This window comes from Macrotis lagotis, chromosome 2 (assembly GCF_037893015.1).
Source record: "Macrotis lagotis isolate mMagLag1 chromosome 2, bilby.v1.9.chrom.fasta, whole genome shotgun sequence".
NCBI classification, from domain to species: Eukaryota; Metazoa; Chordata; class Mammalia; order Peramelemorphia; family Peramelidae; genus Macrotis; species Macrotis lagotis.
Genome location: NC_133659.1, coordinates 157,110,888 through 157,130,508, shown reverse-complemented (window position 1 = coordinate 157,130,508; position 19,621 = coordinate 157,110,888). Strand labels below are relative to the sequence as shown.

Here is a 19,621-nt window from a genome sequence, read left to right as displayed (position 1 = left end):
TTGGAGTTCATGTGGAAAAAATAAAACATAAGCATTGTTGGTGACATTGTGAACTCGACCAACCATTGTGAGAATAATTTGAAATTATACTTAATGGATTATAAAATTGTGCAAACCCTTTAACCCACTATTAGGTCTGAATCCCAAAGAAATCAAAGAAAATAGAAAAGGAACTCTTTATACTATATAAACATATATATACATATCTACATACATACATATATAGTATATATGTGTGTGTATATTTATAATATTTCTTTTTGTGGTAGCAAAGAATTGAAAATTGAGAGGATAGCCATCAATTGGGGAATAACTGAACAAGTTGGAAGTATATGATTGTGATGGAATACTATTATGCTATTAAGAAATGATGAGCACTGTGATTTCAGAAAAATCTGGGAAGATTTATTTGAACTCATTCAGTCAAGTGAACAGAACCAGAAGAACATTATACACAGTAACAGAAATATTGTAAGAATGACCAAATGTGATATTTCAAATGTGATATATAGCCTATGATGAAAAATGCTATCTGCTATCAAAGAGAAAGATGATGAACTTTGAATCCAGAGTAAAACACACTTTTTCTTTAGTTTTTTGTTTGTTTGTTTGTTTTTTGGCAAGGTAGTGGGATTAAGTGACTTGCCCAAGGTCACATAACTAGGTGACTATTAAGTGTCTGAGGATGGATTTGAACTCAGGTATTCCTGAATCCAGGGCCAGTGCTCTATCCACTAAGCCACCTAGCTGCCCCTTACATGTGGGTTTTTTAATGTTTTTCATGGTTTCTTTGGGATATAGATCTAGTAATAGTATTGCTGGATCAAAGGGTAGCATATAGATTTTCAAATTATAGGTAATGGTTATATTTCTTATCTCTTCCTTATTTTGTTTATTATTTATATTGTTTATGTGTCTTTCTTTTTTGTTCAGGTTACTTCATAGTTTATTGATTTTTTAGTGTTTTAAAAGGACAACATTTTGTTTCTCAAGGATATATTTTGTTTTCTATTTTTATTAATTTCTTCCATAATTTTCAAGATGTTAGCAAATAAACTAATTTTGTATTTGTTGATTTCCTAGTTTTTTAAAGTATATAATCTGTATGTAAATCTCTCTATTTGGTTAACATTGGTTTTCTGGGACATATTTTTCCAAAGACTGCTTTTATTATATGTTCTTTAATATGCTAATTATTCATAATAGCTTGATCAAATTTCTTTTTAGTCCTATATTATATTTTACTTCTATTCTACATTTTAATTAATTAATGGTTGTCTTTATTGTGCTGTAATCAATAAAGAATGTAGTTAGTAACTCTATCCTTTTTGAACTTATTTAAATTTTATGTTATGTTATGGTCTATTTTATAAAGATACAATATGGTGCTGAAAAATATTTTTATTCTTTAATGTTACCAGTCAGAAAGCAAATTTTTTGCATCTAACTTCTTTAATAGTTATGAATTTATTTTATATGCCATTTGGTGTGCACGCACACACACATACATATGTATATAAAATTTTGACATTCTTTCATTGCCTAAATAACTTTATATATCCTATAGTTTCATGTTAATCTCTCTTGGTATTGTGAATTTTTAAATTGCCTTATCTGATAGAATTGCTATAACTTCTACTTGTAAAAAAATCAGCTAATGCTTAGTGGATTTTGTTCTATCAGGTCATTTTTATTTTTATGTATCTTTATTTTAAGATGTGTTTTTTGCATCTATCAAATTCTTATTTTTTAATTTCTTATCTACTTGATCATCCTCTTGGTACTTTGGATTTTATGATACATTCAAATTTATAGCTATGATTGTTATACATGTATTATCTTCCATGTATTTCTTTTATGTTAATTTTTATCCCCTTTCTCTTTTCAAGTCAATATTTGCCCTTGTTATTAGTTTTGCTTATACTATTTTGATGTTGATCCCTTCCCATAGGATTCATACTCCCCATCTTGTTTCTCTAATCTATCACAATTTCCTTCACTTTACTTAAATAATTCAGTTCTTTGTATCTAATTCCCATTTTTTGACTTTTCCCTTCCCCCTTCCTCCAGTTAAGTGTGATATTCAAAATCTTCCCTCCCATAACCCAACAACTTATTTGCAGTGTCCTGTTACAAATAATTTTTCCTCTGATATGTCCTCCTATTGCTTTTCTTCCATTTTCACTTATTCTGAATTCCATTCTTCAGGTATGAACTAGACCTATAATTATTCCTTATTTTTTTTCATCTTTTCTGCAATTCTGCTAAAGATTATTTTATGGAATGACACAATTAAATTTCCTTCTCACAAATTATTGAATTAGTAGATTCCTACCATTCATTTTCTTCTTTTGAGCCTCCTACTGATATTAATTAATGGAGAAATCAGTATTAAATAGCTAGCATTTATCTATATAGATATAGTTTGGGAAGTTCTTTTCTTATCTCATATCTCACAAGTGAAGTAAAGGCTATTATCTCATTTTATAAAGATTCTAAGGATCAAAGAAGTTTAATGATTATCTAGGAGGAACTGAGGCAGAATTTGAACTGTTCAAACAACTATCCTCCCTACCTGACTCCCCCCAAAAAGAAGCTAACATTTCTATTTTAAGATTTGCAGTACACAATACACATCATTTCTCATTTGATTCTCACAATAACCCTATGTAGTAGGTACAATTATTATCCCCAGCTTCCATGAAAAAATGAAATCTAGGAAAGGAGTGCCTTGTCCAAATCACATAAGGACTAAGAGTCTAAAGTAGATTTTGAACTGAAATCTTCTTGCCTGTAAGTAGAGCAGTTGATCCCCTAAATCACATTGCCAACTCACTGGTATTTTTTGATTGAATTCACTCTTTGGTTCAAGTCCTGAAATGTGATCCTGCCTTCTGACCTTACTTTAATCAATGTCCATTCCTAAGGCTATGTTGTTATCTTAGTTATGTACTTCTCCACCCCAAACATCACTCCCCCAATCACTTTCAGTGCTGGCTACCTTTGGTCATCGCCTTGCCTGGGTTGTGATTCAGTCCTTGAAGGTAGGACCCTATGTCTGAGAAGGTGTTCTTTTAAAGTGCAAATTTTCCCTACATGAAGCCTATTATAAGATCCACCTTTCTTACCCCAGATAAACATATCCCCTCTTCATGACAATGTTGTTTAGAGAACTTTTCCTTTCCCTTTCCACACTGACACACCTATCTCAACCTTTCCCCATCTTTATTTCTTTCCCATATTTGTCCATTCCTTCCATCTTATTAAGATATTGGAGCAATTACTATCCATTCTATCTGTTCATCCATCATCTGAGTAGAAGTATATCTCCAATTTCTCTGTTTCTTCTGATCCTTCTCCCTCTTTCCACATCTTGCCTCTGTACTATCTCTCTTACAAACATAATATGAATTCACTTATCTATTAACATGATATTTAGTTTCATGTTGAATTGAATTGAGCACTTAGAAATAGGAATTGAGCTCTTTCTTATTTTCTCCTTGTCCTTTAAATTCTCCTTGAATCTTTAGTCCTTAAAGTTCTTTTATCTTTGGGTTTATCAAAGAGTTATATTAGTATAGTTATTTACTATCATAAATAATTTGTGAACCAAAACTATTCCACTAATTCACCACATTATTTCTTAGACTACCAAATAGTTTTGACAATTGCTGTTTTATAATATAGTTTTAGATCTGGTATGACTAGGCCAGCTTCATTTACATTTTTTTTATTCATTCCCCTTAATATTCTTGATTTTTTTATTCTTCCTGATAAATTTTATTATTTTTTTAGCTCTACAAAATAATTTTTGGAGAATTTGATTGGTATGGTGATTTATTTAGGTTAAATTGTCATTTTTAATTTAATTTTATTATTATTATGTAATTTATTAGTTCATAAAACCAACTACCCATGACAACTGATATTTTACAGTTATTTAGATCTGGCTATTTTTATGAAAATTATTCTGCTTTTTTCTGACTTCCTTTATATGATAATTCTGGAATTTGGCCACAACATTCCCTGGAGTTTTTATTTTAGGATATCTTTCAGGAGGTGATCTGCGGATTCTTTCAATGGCAATTTTGCCTTCTGATTCCAGGATATCAGGACAGTTTTCCTTTGATAATTTCTCAAAAGATGCTATTCAGCTCTTTTTTTTAAATTATGGCTTTCAGGTAGTCCAAAAAATTCTTAAATTATCTCTCCAGGATTTTTTTCCAGATCATGTTTTTCCAGTGAGCTATTTAATGTTTTCTTCTATCTTTTTTATTTTTGTTTCACTGATTCTTGAAGTCTCAAAGAATCATTAATTTTCACTTGCCCCATTTTAATTTTTAAAGAATTATTTTCTTCAATTGGTTTTTGAATCTTCTTTTCCTTTTGACCAATTCTATTTTTAAAAGAGCTGCTTTCTTCAGTCAACTTTTGTGCTTCCTTTTCCTAACTGTTGACTCTCTCTTGCTACCTCTCATTTATTTTCCCAATTTTACTTCTACCTTTCTTAAATGATTCCTAAACATTCTTTTTGAGCTCTTCTAAGAGGAATTTTTGAGCTCAAGATCAAATCATATTCCCTTTTAAGACTTCACATGCAGGCCTTTTTACAGTGTCCTTTTCTGAATTAGTGTTGATCTTTCTTGTTGCCATAGTAGCTTTCTATGGTCAGGGCTCTTTTTCTCTTTTTTACTCATTTTTTAAGTCTAGTTCATGAATTTTAAAGTTGAGTTCTGCTCTTAGGGCAAAGGGAGACATTGTTCCAAACTTCTTGTGCCAGGGCCAGGAGCCTGCTCCCTAACTTGCCCAATGCTCTGGGGTTGTTATGCTTAGTTGTACTTACTGCAGAGTTCCAGCATTCACAATTTGCTTTCCACTCGGGGCTTGAGCCCTCTCGGTTGACTGTGCCACTGGCCTGCTGAATCAAACTGAGGTGTGTGGGTTACTTATCTTTGCTTTGGTTAAGAGCCTCCACTTGGTTTCCCACACCCATCCTGCCCTGGGCTGAGCTCCCCCTCCACCCAAGTGAGTGAGAAACTTCCTGAAGTCTTTCCAATATATCTTAAGTTTGAAAATTACTCTACTCTTTTTGTGAGTTCGGCTGGTCCAAAATTCATTTGGACACTTGATTTAACAATGTTTCTGAGAAAAGTTGGGAAGAACTTAGACTGAGCCATCTTGGCTCTGCCCCAACACAATTCTGAGTTATGACAGTCTCTGACTTGAGGAATGATGGTATTTGAATTTTTGTTTTTCATAGAAAAACATTCCAAAGAATTCAGATGCACCAAATACAATTTATGATACTTTGCAGAATGTTACAGAGGTAAGGAATTTTCCCTTAATTTTCTTCTTATCTTCCTCTCTGCTTCAAACCTTTATTACCCTTTTTGGATCTCTTTAAGGAATAACCAGATCCTTTAGACATATTCTTTATGGCTAAGACACAGTATCTGCCTCATAAAGAATATACTGGAGTAGATTGATGATAAGTATAAAATAAAATATTACCTGATTGAGGCAGGGAAATAGTCAAGAAAGGCCTCATAGATGAAGCTTAATTGAAATTGGACTTTAAAATCTTAATAAGCATTTGACAGGTGAATAGCAGAAGCAGCATTCATTCCAAGGATAGGCAATACCTTGAGCAAAAACAGAGGGAGGGTAGACTCCTGGGAGGTTCAATCTGAAGAGCTTTCTGAAGAGAATTTCTGAAGAAGATTATTCAACTATGTGAGAACATCCTACTCAGGAAAGTTGAGGGATCTCATGTTTGGGAGGTTTTTGAAAGGTAGGATAATTTCCCTATCTATCTATGACAGTTAGACCTGCCCAAGGCATTGGGGAAAGAGAATAATAGAGAAAACTTCAAAAGATGATCCATGCATTTATATACTTATACTGGGGTTATGCTCAAGCCAATTTTAACCAACTTACAAAACCATGGTTTTCATTGTTAGGATTTGCACCTTAAACAGCTAGCTACAAATCAGACTTTGCAATGTGTGCATGCTTACATACATTGTTGATTATCTAGGCTAAAGAAACTGTTAATAATGGAAATTAGATTTAAAAGTACACGTGCATACATTTTCTTCTACTACCAGTCTGGTTGTTAAACATCTACCGGTATATCTTCTTTACTCTTGAACTTGGAAAGAGTTTAATAGAAGGCTTAGGAAATGTCACCTATAGGCAGAAGTCCTGGGGATTGGTGTCTCATAATACTAATAATAACTGTCACCTATCTAGTACTTTAATGTTTGGAAAATGCTTTACATCCATTATTTCATTTGAGTCTGATAAACCTCCTGCTTATGTCTTTTTTACAGATAGGTAAATCTGACTCATGTGCAAAAAGCCCAGGATCTGCAAGAATATCAGACTTTGGTAATATCATCTAAACAACATAACAACTCTCCTGAACCTCCCTCTGAAAGTATGCAGTATTCTTACTATTTTTTTATGTTCACTCTTTTCTTTTTTTATTTATTTACATATTACTAAAATTGTATTATTGTAAGAGTAAACATAATCACCCCTCACAAGAAGTAAAGTGAAAGAAAGAGAAAAAAATGTTCTTCAATCTGTGTTCCAATACCATCTGCTCTGTCTCTGGGTTGGATCACATTCTTTACATAAGTCCATCAGAGAAGTTACTTCCATATTTTTCCACAGTTGCTGTTGCCATTTGTAATTCCCTCCATTCTTTTCTCCCCACTACCAATTATCTTTTCTTTCTCCTTTCACTCTATCCCTCTTCAAAAGTATGCTGTGGGACAGCTGAGGGCCAAGAGGCCCCAAGCCTACATTCCCACCCAGAGACCCAGCAACCACTCAGCCCCATGGTCCTGGACAAGCCATCCAATCCCACCACCTTGAAAAAAGTAAAAAAGAAAATATGTTCTGACTATCCTCTCGCATGATCTACCATCTCCTTTATGTGCAAGATGCCTCCTCCCTTCTCTCATTCCTTTTCTCCCATCCCCTTTCTCTCCTTTTTCTTCTAGATTTTTAAGCCCTATTAAGTATATATGTTGTTTCCTTTCTGAGCCATATCCAATGAGAATGAAGACTCCCTCATTCCCCTTACCTTCCCCCCCTCTATACCATTACAAAAGCTATTTCTTTTGTTTTGTTTTTTGTTTTTTTAGGTTTTTGCAAGGCAAATGGAGTTAAGTGGCTTGCCCAAGGCCACACAGCTAGGTAATTATTAAGTGTCTGAGACCGGATTTGAACCCAGGTACTCCTGACTACAGAGCTGGTGCTTTATTCACTGTGCCACCTAGCTGCCCCAACAAAAGCTATTTCTTGACTCCTTTACATGAAATATCTTAGTCTATTCTACCTCTCCTTTCCTTTCTCCCAGTACATTTTCTTTTCACCCATTGAATCCATTTTTAAAATATATTATACCTTTAAATTCGGCTCCCTCCTGTGCCTCATCTATAAAAGCTCCTTCTAACTGCTCTAATAAATGAGAAGGTTCATATGAGTATTATCAGGATCATCTTTCCATGCAGACATACATGCAGTTCATAATAATAAATCCCTCATAATTTACCCTTCTCGTTCCACCCTCTCTACGCTTCACCTTAGTCCTGTACTTTCTGTTCAACTCTGGTTGTTTCAACAGGAACATTTGAAATTCATCTGCTTCATTGAAAGCCCATTTTTTCCCCTGGAAGAAGATGTTCAGTTTTGCTGGGTAGTGGATTCTTGGTTGCATTTCACACTCTTTTGTCTCCCAGAATATAATATTCCAAGTCCTACAAGTCCTATTGTGGATGCTGCTAAACCCTGTGTGATCCTGACTGCAGCTTAGTTTGTTCTGGCTGCTTGCCTTATTGGAGTTCTGGAACTTGGCTATAATATTCCTGGGGGTTATTTTGGGGGGAATCTCCTTCGGTAGGAGATTTGTGGATTCTCTCAATTTCTATTTTACCCTCTGCTTCTAGGGTATCAGGACAACTTTTCTGTAGAAATTCTTTAAAAATGAGGTCAAGGCTCTTTTCCTGATCATGAATTTCAGGGAGCCCCATAATTTTTAAATTGTCTCTCCTGGTTCTGTTTTCCAGATCCATTGTTTTTTCAATGACATATTTCACATTTTCTTCTAGTTTTTCATTCCTTTAATATTGTTTTGTGTCTTGATTCCATTGCAAAGTCATCACTTCCTTTAACTCCATTCTACATTTGAAGCATTTGTTTTCTTCAGAGAGTTTTCTTATCTCCTTTCCCATCTGGCCAATTCTGCTATTTAAGGTATTTTTCACCTCATTAACTTTTTTGAACTGTTTTTTCCTTTTTACTTAAACTAGTTTTAACTTGCTATTTTCATTAGTATTTTTTGGATGTCCTTGACTAAGCTGTTGACTTGTTTTCATATTTTTCCTGCATCTCCCTCATTTCTCTTCCCAATTTTTCCTCTACCTCACTTAATTGACTTTCAAAATCTTTTTTAAACTCTGAAATAGCCTGATCCCAACTTCTATATTTCTTGGAGGATTTAGATGCAGAAGATGGAACTTTCTCATTTTCTGAGTATGTGTGTTGGTCCTCTATGGGACCAAAGTAATTGTCTATGTTCAGATTTCTTTTTTTCTGTTTATTCATTTCTCCAGTCTGTTCCCTGGTTTTGGGGTGCTTCCTGAGCTTTTGAGTATTATTGGAGCACCCCTGCAAGGACCTCAGTTCCTTAAAGGTCTTATAAGAGGCTCTGGCTGCTCTCTATGTCTGTGCTCTAGTCTGTGAATGACCACAAGCCCTTCCCTCTGCCCTGGAGCTGTGAGGAAGGTCCCTGCTCTACGGCAATGGGAGATCCCAGACTCTGACTAAGGTTTGAATATGGACAAAGCACCAGAGTCCTGTCTCAGGGCCAGAGGAGAGACTTTCCCCCACCCCCTTACCTTCTGCGGCCTGAGTGCTCTGGAAGCAGCTTCCAGGTGACTCCCTGTTGGGTAGCTCTGTGGGCTTGCTTCCCTTTCCTGGGATCTAGGTTGTGCTGATGGCTATGGCCATGCTGAGGAGGGCCATGCTGGCTGGGCTTCATGCTCACTCTGACAGAGGTTTCTCCATTGATCTTCCAAGTTGTGCTTGGTATTCCCTGGGTTGCAGGTCAGGAAACTACTTCTGCCACCAGAAGCCAGTACTCCCTGGGACCCAGGCGCCCCATGGGTTGCTCCCAGAAGAACGAAGCTCTTTCTGGTGAGCTATTCCTGGCTGTGCTGCTGCCCTCTCCATCCCTGTGGGTTCTATCTCTCAAAAATTTAGAGCCATAATTTTAAGGTTTTGGAATATTTTGGGGACAAGTTCTAGGAAAGGCTGTTCTCATGCTGCCATCTTGACTCCACGCCCCCCAACCAACTATTAATACAGGATTTCAGATGCATTAAAAGAACATAACCACTTATAAGTATGATATATTTTTTTGCAAGGCAAATGGGGTTAAGTGGTTTGCCCAAGGCCACACAGCTAGGTAATTATTAAGTATCTGAGGCCAGATTTGGACTCAGGTACTCCTGACTCCAGGGCCAGTGCTCTATCCACTGTGCCACCTAGCTGCCCCAAAGATGAGTATGATCTATTTTAAAAAAGAATATTGGTGGCAAATTAGCAAGCAATCATGTAGCTAGCTCTTCAGCCATTACAAGTATCCTATATTCACTGCCAATATTCTTATGTCAACTGGATCCTGACATTGATTATTCTAGAAAATGGTTTTGTATTCTTACATTGGAACTTCTGCCCCTTGTTACTTGATGCTATCTTCCCTGAGCAAGGTTTATGACTTAAAAAACTGAGATTATGCTGAATTTCAAAACAACTAGGAAATTTTACTGACTTTGAAAATAGATTAAAGAACTTTAATGAAGTAAGAAATAATATGTTGAGATTTTACCTCTTTTAGATTTTGTATACATTCATGGGCATAAAACTTTGAGTGTCTAGGAATGTAATAATTCACATATTGTAAAAGAAAAAACTAGAGATCATTTTTGCACCTTGCACAGGGTTTATTCCTAGGAGGGGTGGAGCCAAGTTGGCAGAATAAAGGCAGGTAAACCCAGAAGCTCTCCTCCAGATCACTCCAAATTCCTTCAGATGACTTTAAACAATGCCTCTAAAAAATTCTAACATGGCAAAACCCACCAGAAAAACTGAATAAAACAATTTTTTGGCCCAAGATAACTTGGAAGATGTGCAGGAAAGGTCTGTTACACTGGGATTGGAAAGAGCCACAATGTAGCCTAAGCCATGCTAGCCCTGTTGGAGCAAACAGGATGAGGCACATGGGGTACCTGGGTTCCTGGGAGAACCAGGGTATCAGTGGCAGTTTCCAGACCTCTCAGTCTCTGAATTGCCAAGAACAACTTGAAAGTTCAGTGGGAAAACTCTGCCACACTAGAGAGAGAGCACCGAACCCAGTCCAGCGCAGGCCTCGGTGCAACCCCAGCCCAGGGAGCCAGAAACAGACCTATGAAACCACCCAGCAACTGCTTCCAGAGCTCTCAGCCCACAGATGGCAAGGGGGTGGAGTAGACTGAAGTGGTCTCTCTGTTATCTCCAAGGCAGGACTCTGTTGCTTTGTCCATCCTCAGATCCCAGTCTCAGAAAGGGGAATTTTACAGTCATAGGGGAAAAGGGACTCTTCTCATAGTTCCAGGGCAAAGGGGAGTGCTTGTGGTCATTCACAGACCAGACCACAGACCAAAAGAGCAGACAGAGCCCTGAAAATAGCTGTCAAAACCCTCAAATTCTTGGGACAATGTGCCCACCCTGGAATTAGAGCCCCACTTTAAAAAAGAGTTAAAATCAAGTCATAGGCCAGGGAAATGATCAAACAACAAAATACAAAGAATCTGACCATGAAATATTACTTTGGTCCCAAGGAGGATCAAAATATACACCCAGAAGATGACAAAGTCAAAACTTCTGTTTCCAAAGCCTCCAAGAAAAAGAAGAATTGGTCTCAGACTATGGAAGAGCTCAAAAAATGTTTTGAAAATCATGTAAGAGAGGTAGAGGAAAAATTGGAAAAAGAAACAAAATTAATGCAGGAAAATCATGAAAACCAAGTCAGCAGCTTGGTGAAGGAGATACAAAAAATACTGAAAAAAATAATATCTTTAAAACCAATTTAGCTCAAATGGAAAAAGCAGTCCAAGTGATCAATAAGGAGAAGAATACCTTAAAAAACAGAACTAACCAGATGGAAAAGGAGATACAAAAATTCTCTGAAGAAAGTAAATCCTCCAAATGTAGAATGCAGTTAAGGGAACCTAATGACTTTGTGAGAAATCAAGAAACAATAAAACAAAACTGAAAATGTGAAATATCTTCTTAGAAAAACAACTACCTGGAAAACAGATCCAGAAGAAATGATTTAAAGATTATTGGACTACTTGAAAGTCAGGACCAGGAAAAGAGTCTAGACATCATTTTTTAAAGAAATTCTCCAAGAAAATTGCCCTGCTATCCTAAAAGCAGAGGGTAAAATAGAAATTGAAGGAATTCACCAATCACCTCCTGAAAGGGATCCCAAAATAAATACTCCCGGGAATATTATAGCCAAATTCCAGAACTCCCAAGTCAAATATAAAATATGGCAAAACCAGAAAGAAACAATTCAAATATTGTGAAGTTACAGTCAGGATTACACAGAATTTGGCAGCATCTATTTTAAGGATTCATAGAGCTGGGAATACTATATTTCTGAATGCAAAAGAGCTTGGTTCTCAATCAACTACCCAGAAGAACTGAGCAAACTCTTTCAGGGGGGAAAGATGGACATTCAATGAAATAGGGGACTTTCAAACTTTCCTGTTGAAATGACAGAACTGAGAAGAAAGTTTGATTTTCAAGTACAGGACTCAAATGAAACAGAGAGGGTGGTTGGAAAGGGCTAATTATGAGGGATTTAATGATGTTGAACTGCTTGTATTCCTGCATAGGAAGATGATACTGACAACTTATATGAGCCTTCTCATTTACTAGTAAAGCAGTTAGAAGGAGCATATATAGACAAGGCATAGGAGAGAACTGAATATGAAGGTATAATAAATTTAACAGTTGGAGTTAATGGGCAAGAAAGGAATGTACTAGAAGAAGTGGAAAAGGGACAAGAAAAGCTTTTGCAATGGAGTTGGGGGGGGGAGAATGAGTTAGCCTTCCTTCTCATCAGAAGTGGCTCAGAGAGGAAATAGCATATATGCTCATTAGGGTTTAGAAATCTATCTTACCCTAGAGGAAAAAAAGAGAGGCAATGGATGGGGGGGGAAAGGGAAAAAGAAGAAGAAGAGTGTAGGTGATAGAAGAGAGGGAAGATTATGGGAGGAGAAGATAATCAGATACAACACACTTTTGAGGAGGGACAGAATGAAAGGAGAGAGAGAGAATAGAATAAATGGTGATGGGGAGGAATAGATGGAGGGAAATACAACTAGCACTAGTAGGAAAAAATATTTAAGTAATTTCTCTGATAGATTTATGATAAAGAATCCAATCCCTCCCAAAGACAGAGCTGATGGTATCTGAAATAGACTGAAGCACACTTCCCCCCCCCCACACTTTATTTTCCTTGAGGTTTCTCTGTCTTTGGGGGGGGGGTGAATATGCTTACTTTTACAACATGACTAATGTAGATAGGTGAAAATAAATAACTAAACATACTTCCAAAGAATGTATCCCTTGCATATTTGCAAGTCTAAAAGAAATGTAGTCATATATGCATTAATACACACATATACATAAATACAAAAATACACATATATTTGCTTTGTCACTCCTTTAGGAAATATGAGGAAATTCCACAATCAAAATTGATGAAATTATAAAACAATAAAACTGCCCTTCTTTGTTCCAATTGACGGCATAGGAGATTGGTAATAACTTCAGTTTATGGATAATTTAAGGCTGACTGGCTCACAGATTGAGACCCTTAGCTGACTCTGGAAAAAAAAAAAGAACTGGTGATGCACTATATATGGGAGAATGAATGACATGGCCCTTAGATTATCTATCTTTCTTTCTAGCTATGAAGTGAATAAGAACTGCTTGCCCCTATCTTCAGCTTGACCTCCATGAAACCATAAGCATATGTCCTGCCTAGGAAAACCTTGATCTTTGCCTTTTGCCTTGTTTTCAACGGAAGGGAAAAAAATTCTTTTATCAACAGACCTCCAGGGGCAAAGTCAAATGGCAGAGTAGAGGAAGCACTGAATTGAGTTCTCTCAACATTCATCTCTACCAAAGGGCAACAAAAACATGCATACCCTTTGATCCAGCAATACCACTACTGTACCCTGATGAGATTATGAAAAAAAACATCACTTGTACAAAAATATTCATAGCAGCTCTGTTTGTGGTGGCAAAGAATTGGAAATTGAGTGAATGTCCATCATTTGGGGAATGGCTTAATAAACTGTGATAAATGTACGTGATGGAACACTATTGTTCTATTAGAAACCAGGAGAGATGGAAATTCAGGGAAGCCTGGAAGGATTTACATGACTGATGCTGAGTGAGATGAGCAGAACCAGAAGAACATTGTACACCCTAACAGCAACATGGGGGTGATGATCATCTTTAATGGGCTGCTCTTTCCATCAGTGCAACCATCAGGCACAATTTGGGGATGTCTGTGATGGAGAATACTATCTGTATCCAGAGAAAGAATTGTGGCATTTGAACAAAGACCAAAGACTATTACCTTTAATTAAAAAAATTATTTTACTATGTAATTTTGCTATCTCTTATACTTTACTTTTCTTCTTTAAGGATATGATTTCCCTCTAATCACATTCAACTAAGATCAATATATACCATGTAAACAATGTAAAGACTAACAGACTGCCTTATGTAGGGAGGTAGAGGTGGGAGGGAAATGAGATTAGGAGAAAAATTGTAAAATTCAAAATAAATAAATTAAAAAAAAAACATTCATCTATAAACAACTTTAAATTAGCATCCCATATCTAAATGGAGTGATAGAGCCAAGCAAAGTTTAGAGAAAGACATTCCAAGATAAGGACTCAAAGGTTAAAGAGGTTAGGAGGTTAAAATGAGAAATCTGTGATACAGGAGTAAAGTCTAGTCAGGAGAGCAGGTAGATGAGGCATCAGTGGTGGGGACTAGGTGAAGGGAGCTCTTAAACCAGAGGCACTAAGGGGACCTGACAACTGATTAGAAAGAGATTACAGAGATTACAGATTGCAATTTTGATGGACTCACTCATTCCATCAATGCAACAATCAAGGACAATTTGGGGCTGTCTGCAATGGAGAATACCATCTGTTCTGTATCCAGAGAAAGAACTGTGGAGTTTAAACAAAGACCAAGGACTATTAACTTTAATTTAGAAAAAAATCTGATATCTTATTTCTGATCTTGCTATCTCTTATACTTTATGCTTCTTCATTAAGGATATGATTTCTCTCTCATCACATTCAATTTGGGTCATTGTGTACCATGGAAACAATGTAAAGATTGGCAAATTTCCTCCTGTGGGGGTTGGGGGAAGGAAGTAAGATTAGGGGAAAAATTGTAAAACTCAAAATAAATAAAATCTTTAAGAGGAAAAAAAAGAGATTACAGGGCTTCCCCTGTAGTAACACTGAATATAAGACCAGATGCTGTTTGGCAACTCCATTGCCTGTACCCAAACAATGCAAGGGTAGAGAGGAGCATTTTAGTCAAGAGGGAGTAGGGGTGCCAAGGAACAGTACAACTTTTGAACACAAGGGATCAAGAACCCTGAATTATGGTATCATTGTTTGTTCCAAGGGAAGAGGGATCCTGAGAAGCTATAATGAACACAATACTAATATTGAATCCAGGCCTGAGTTTCATTGGTGCCTACTAGAGCCCCATTGATTATCCTTTTCTGAGGACCTAAACCTCCATAGAAACTCCAAACAATGCCCAATCTCACCTTGGTGAACCCCCAAACAAAACACATCCTCCATGGAAATCCCAACGTTTCCCAGTCCCTATAGAAACCATACCACCCTGCCTCCTACTATATCCATTACCCTATAAAAAGGCTTGCTTTCCAAACCACTGCCCTCTGCTTGGGCTCAGCCTTCATTCATTCCTTCATAAACAGTTTGCATTCACTTCCATTTATAATGCCATCTTCCTTTTTACCAAGGGTTCACCTTTTGACCTTTCACCCAAGGAATTAGGGACCCTTTGTAGGTAAGTGATAGACTGCAGAACAAGACAGCAGGGACCACATCTCTCCCTGGATCTCACTGCCTTGGAAGTCACACATATGTCCAGAACTAGTACTGAAAACAGTAGTGCAGAAAAGGTGTGAAGATCAGAAGAATGTCATTCCATGTAGGAGAGACTCCAAATTTTTGACAAAAGTTTAAAATCAAGTAACAGATGGAGGAAAAGAGCAAACAACAAATAAAGAACCTGACCCAAAAAGTTACAATAGACTTGTGGAGAAAAAAAATAGATAAAATATGAAAGCAAATGAATAAAATTATAAAAAGACAATTAATAGCCTAGTAAAAGAGGTACAAAAAGGACTTCAGAAAATAACACCTTAAAATGAGAATTAGTCAAATAGAAAGTGAGTACAAAAATTCAGTAATGAAAATATCTCTTTAAAAACCAAAATTGGTCAAATGGAAAAAGAAGAACAAAAACTCTCTGAAGAAAATAAGTGCTTAAAAAGTTAAATTAGGAAAGTAAATGATTTTATGAGATATCAAAAAAGTCAAAAAAATGGAAATAGAAGAAAATGTGAAATATATCAACAGAAAAACAATCGACCTGGAAATTAGATTGAGAAGAGATAACTTTTTAACATTACCACAATAGTCTAAGTAAAAGTAAATATACCCCCCCATAAAAAGAGTTTTCAAAGAAAAATAAAATGGAAAAGGTATACTTCAATCTATATTCAGACACCATCAGCTCTGTCTTTGGAATGATAGTATTTTTTATCATTGGGGGCAGGTAGATGATGCAGTGAATAGAGTACTAGTGCTAGCTGTGTAACCTTGGACAAGTCACTTAATCTCTGAAAAGAGGCAGCTAGATGGCTCAGTGGATAGAACACTGGCCTTGGAGTCAATGGAATAGTAGTTCAAATCCAGACTCAGACACTTGACACTTACTAGTTGTGTGACCTTGGTCATGTCCTTTAACTCTACCTCACATCCAGGGCCATCTCCAGTTGCCCTGATTCATACCTGGTCACTGGATCCAGATAACTCTGGAAGAGAAAGTGAGGCTGGTGACATAGCATAGCACTCCCTCACTCAATCCAGTTAATGTGCATTACCTCCTTGACATCATGTTCTCCTTTTGAGAACAAAGGATAAACCTAATTTCCTTCAGAGTTCTTGGGTCACAGCATCACTGAGAAATGTTAGGTCATTTCCAGCTGATCATCCTGCAATACTACTGTTACTTTATATACAGTACATTTCCCATCACATCTGCTCATGTAAGTTTCTTACTGAGAACATCTTTTCCTATAATAGAACAGCATTTCATCTCAATCACATACCACAATTTGTTCAGTCATTCTCCAATTAATGACCATCCCCTCAATTTCTAGCTCCCCATCACCAGAAAAGTGCTACTTATAAATATCCCTATACATGTAGCTCTTTTCTCCCCATATTTCATCACTTCTGGAATGTGGACCTAGTAGGCCAAAGGGTACTACTAGGCCAAAGGGTAGACGTGGTTTTAGAGGGTAGGCATGCTTTTAGAATCCTTTGGACAAGGTTTCAAATTCCTCTATAGGATTGTTAATCATTTGAGGAGTGAGATTAAAGAATTATTTGGTTCCCTGAAAACCAGGATCAAAGAAAGAGCTTAATATCTTATTTCAAGAAATTTTCAAAGAAAAATGCCCCAATATCTTAGCTACAGAGAGTAAAAATAGAAATTAAAAGAATCCACCAATCTCCAAATGAAAATTTTTAGGAATATTATGACCAAATTCTAGTACTCCCAGGTCAAAGAGAAAATATTTTAAGAAGCCAGAAAGCAATCATTCAAATATTGTGGAGCCACAGTCAGGATCACACAAGATTTAGCAAGTTCCACATTAAAAGAGTGGACTGTGATAGTCCAGAAGCCAAACAGTTAGAATTACAACCAAGAATCACTGGGTAGGTACCCTGAGCTTCAGGGAGAAACCTGAAAGGGGAAAATTGATATATAATAAATAGAGGACTTTCAAGCATTTCTGATGAAAAGAATAAAAGTGAATAGAGATTTGACTTTCAATTCAAGATTCAAGAGAAGCATAAATAGCTAAACATGAAAGAAAAATCTTAAGAGATTTAATAGGATTAAACTGTTTACATTTTTATATGGGAAGACCATACATGTAACTTCTAATAACTTTGTCATCATTAGGGTAATTAGAAGGATTCTACATAGAGGATGAATGAGTGTGAGTCAATTATATTGGGATAATGTAAACAAAGGGTTAGAAAGAAAGAGAGATGGCCTGGGAGAAGATGGAAAGAAGAGGTAGAATTGGAGAAATTATCTCAAATAAAAAAGGCTCACAAGAAAGAATTTTTATAGTAAAGGGGTAAATAATGGTGGATGGGAAATGCTTAAATCTTATTCACATTCATTTTGGTTCAGAGAGTAAGATTCTTGCTAGAGTCCCTCTCAATTGACTGATTCTTTACCTGGAAAATGGTCACCTCCCTGAGAGCCAGTGTGGTTTCAGACAGGGTCGAGGAACAGTCAGTAAAGATGGTGTTTGCTGCCTGACAACTCCAGGAAAAATGCCAGGAACAGAAAAGGTCTACATTCAACATTTTTAGATCTGACCAAGGCCTTTGATACCATCAGTCATGAGGGTTTATGGAAAATGATGTCAAAATTTGAATGACGGAGAAGTTCATCAGTATTGTACATCAGTTCCATGATGGCCTTCATGCCCAGGTATTGGACAGGGGATGATACTCTCGAGATTTCCCAGTTACCGGTGGAGTAAAACAAGGATATGTCCTTGCTTCCATACTTTCAGCATGGTGTTTTCAGCCATATTATCCAATACCTTCAACAAGGACAAACATGGCCTCAAGGTCAGCTGCCACACTGATGGCAAATTCTTCAACTTGAAAAGGCTACAAACCAAGACCAAAGTGGAGGGGGTGTTGGTGCATGATCTTCTATGTGCAATCAATGCAGCCTCTGAAACTGAGATACAACAAAGTATGGATTGATTCTCTACTACTTGTGCTAATTTTGTTCTTACAATTAACAGCAAGAAAACACAGGTGCTCCATCAGCCAAGCACCACACCATCCATGTGTAGAACCATTGATTACAGCAAATGGAGAAGTTCTGAGTACTGTGGACAAGTTCACTTACCTTGGTAGTATCCTTTCCAAGGAGGCACACATTGACAATCAGGTTGACACACATTTCCAGAGCTAGTTCGGTACTGAGGAGGCTCCGAAAGAAAGTGCAGGAGAAAAGAGGTATTAGATTGACTACCAAACTGAAGGTCTACAGAGTTGTCATTCTGACTTCATTGCTATATTCCTGAAAAACCTGGACAGTCTACCAGCACCATGTCAGGAAACTGAATCAATTCCATTTAAATTATCTTAGAAAGATTCTGAAGATCATCTGACAGGAGAAGATACCAGACATTTCTCAAGCTAAATTGCCTAGCATTCCAACATTATTACAGAGAATGCAATTACAATGGGCTGGGCATGTTGTTAGAATGACAGACGTTCACTTGCCCAAAAAACTATTTTATGGAGAACTCACACAGGGCAAGTATTCACAAGGGGATCAGAAGAAATGAACCTGAGATGTCCTAAAGGTCTCATTGAAGAACTTTGGAATAGAATTAATTGCCCAGCATAGCATGCCCTGATCAGTGAGGGTGCTGCACTCTATGAGGAAGGGAGAATTGAAGTAGCTCAAAGGAAACATGACATCCATAAGCTTAGAGTACCCATCTCAGGTGTTCACATAAACTATTTGAGCCCAACTTGTAGTAGAGTATTTCAAACTCGAATTGGTCTGATCATTCACATTCAGACACACTGTAATTTGTCTCAAGCATAGTACTGTTGTCTTGGTCTCCCTTGATAATGAAGGTCAAGAATCAACCAACCAATGTATTGGATGTGTGTATACATATACACATTTGGATATAGAAATCTATCTTATCCTCCAGAAAAGTAGGAAAAGAAGGTGAAAAGAGGAAAACGGATGATAAAAAGAAGGAAAGACAAAAGAAGTCATTGATCAGAAGCAAAATATACAGGAAAGGAGGGACAAGATAAAAAGAGAGTGAAAAGGATAGACAGAAGGAAATAGAATGAAGGGAACAAGTTATGGTATATAAATGTTATGGACTACTATTGTTCTGTAAAAATCATGAACAGAGTTTAGAAAAGCCTGGAAAGATTGGCATGGAATATCATGATGCTGAGTGAAGTGAGTAACACTAGGAGAACATTATACATATTAAGAATAACATTGTGAGATGGATGCAGTAGTTCTCAGAAGTTCAGTGATTTAGAACAATCCTGAAAGACATGTTATGGAAAATTCTATCCACATCCAGAGAAAAGACATTGGGCTATGAATGCAGAGAATAACATAC

At 36.7% G+C, this 19,621-nt stretch overlaps 1 protein-coding gene across 7 annotated transcripts in view; it reads left to right on the top strand.

Moving 5' to 3' along the window:
- Window positions 1-13,955, top strand: part of LOC141513340 (SLAM family member 9-like) — a 34,131-nt gene extending 20,176 nt beyond the window's left edge. For 2 of the 7 annotated variants that reach the window (XM_074223062.1, XM_074223056.1), the window contains 3 exons: window positions 5,261-5,326; window positions 6,337-6,439; window positions 7,155-9,357. In XM_074223062.1, the coding sequence (XP_074079163.1) occupies window positions 5,261-5,326; window positions 6,337-6,439; window positions 7,155-7,210 (225 nt within the window). In that variant the 3' untranslated portion in view covers window positions 7,211-9,357. The other 5 variants (XM_074223058.1, XM_074223059.1, XM_074223057.1 and 2 more) reach the window with 5 other exon arrangements.
- The last annotated feature ends 5,666 nt before the right edge of the window (window positions 13,956-19,621 follow it).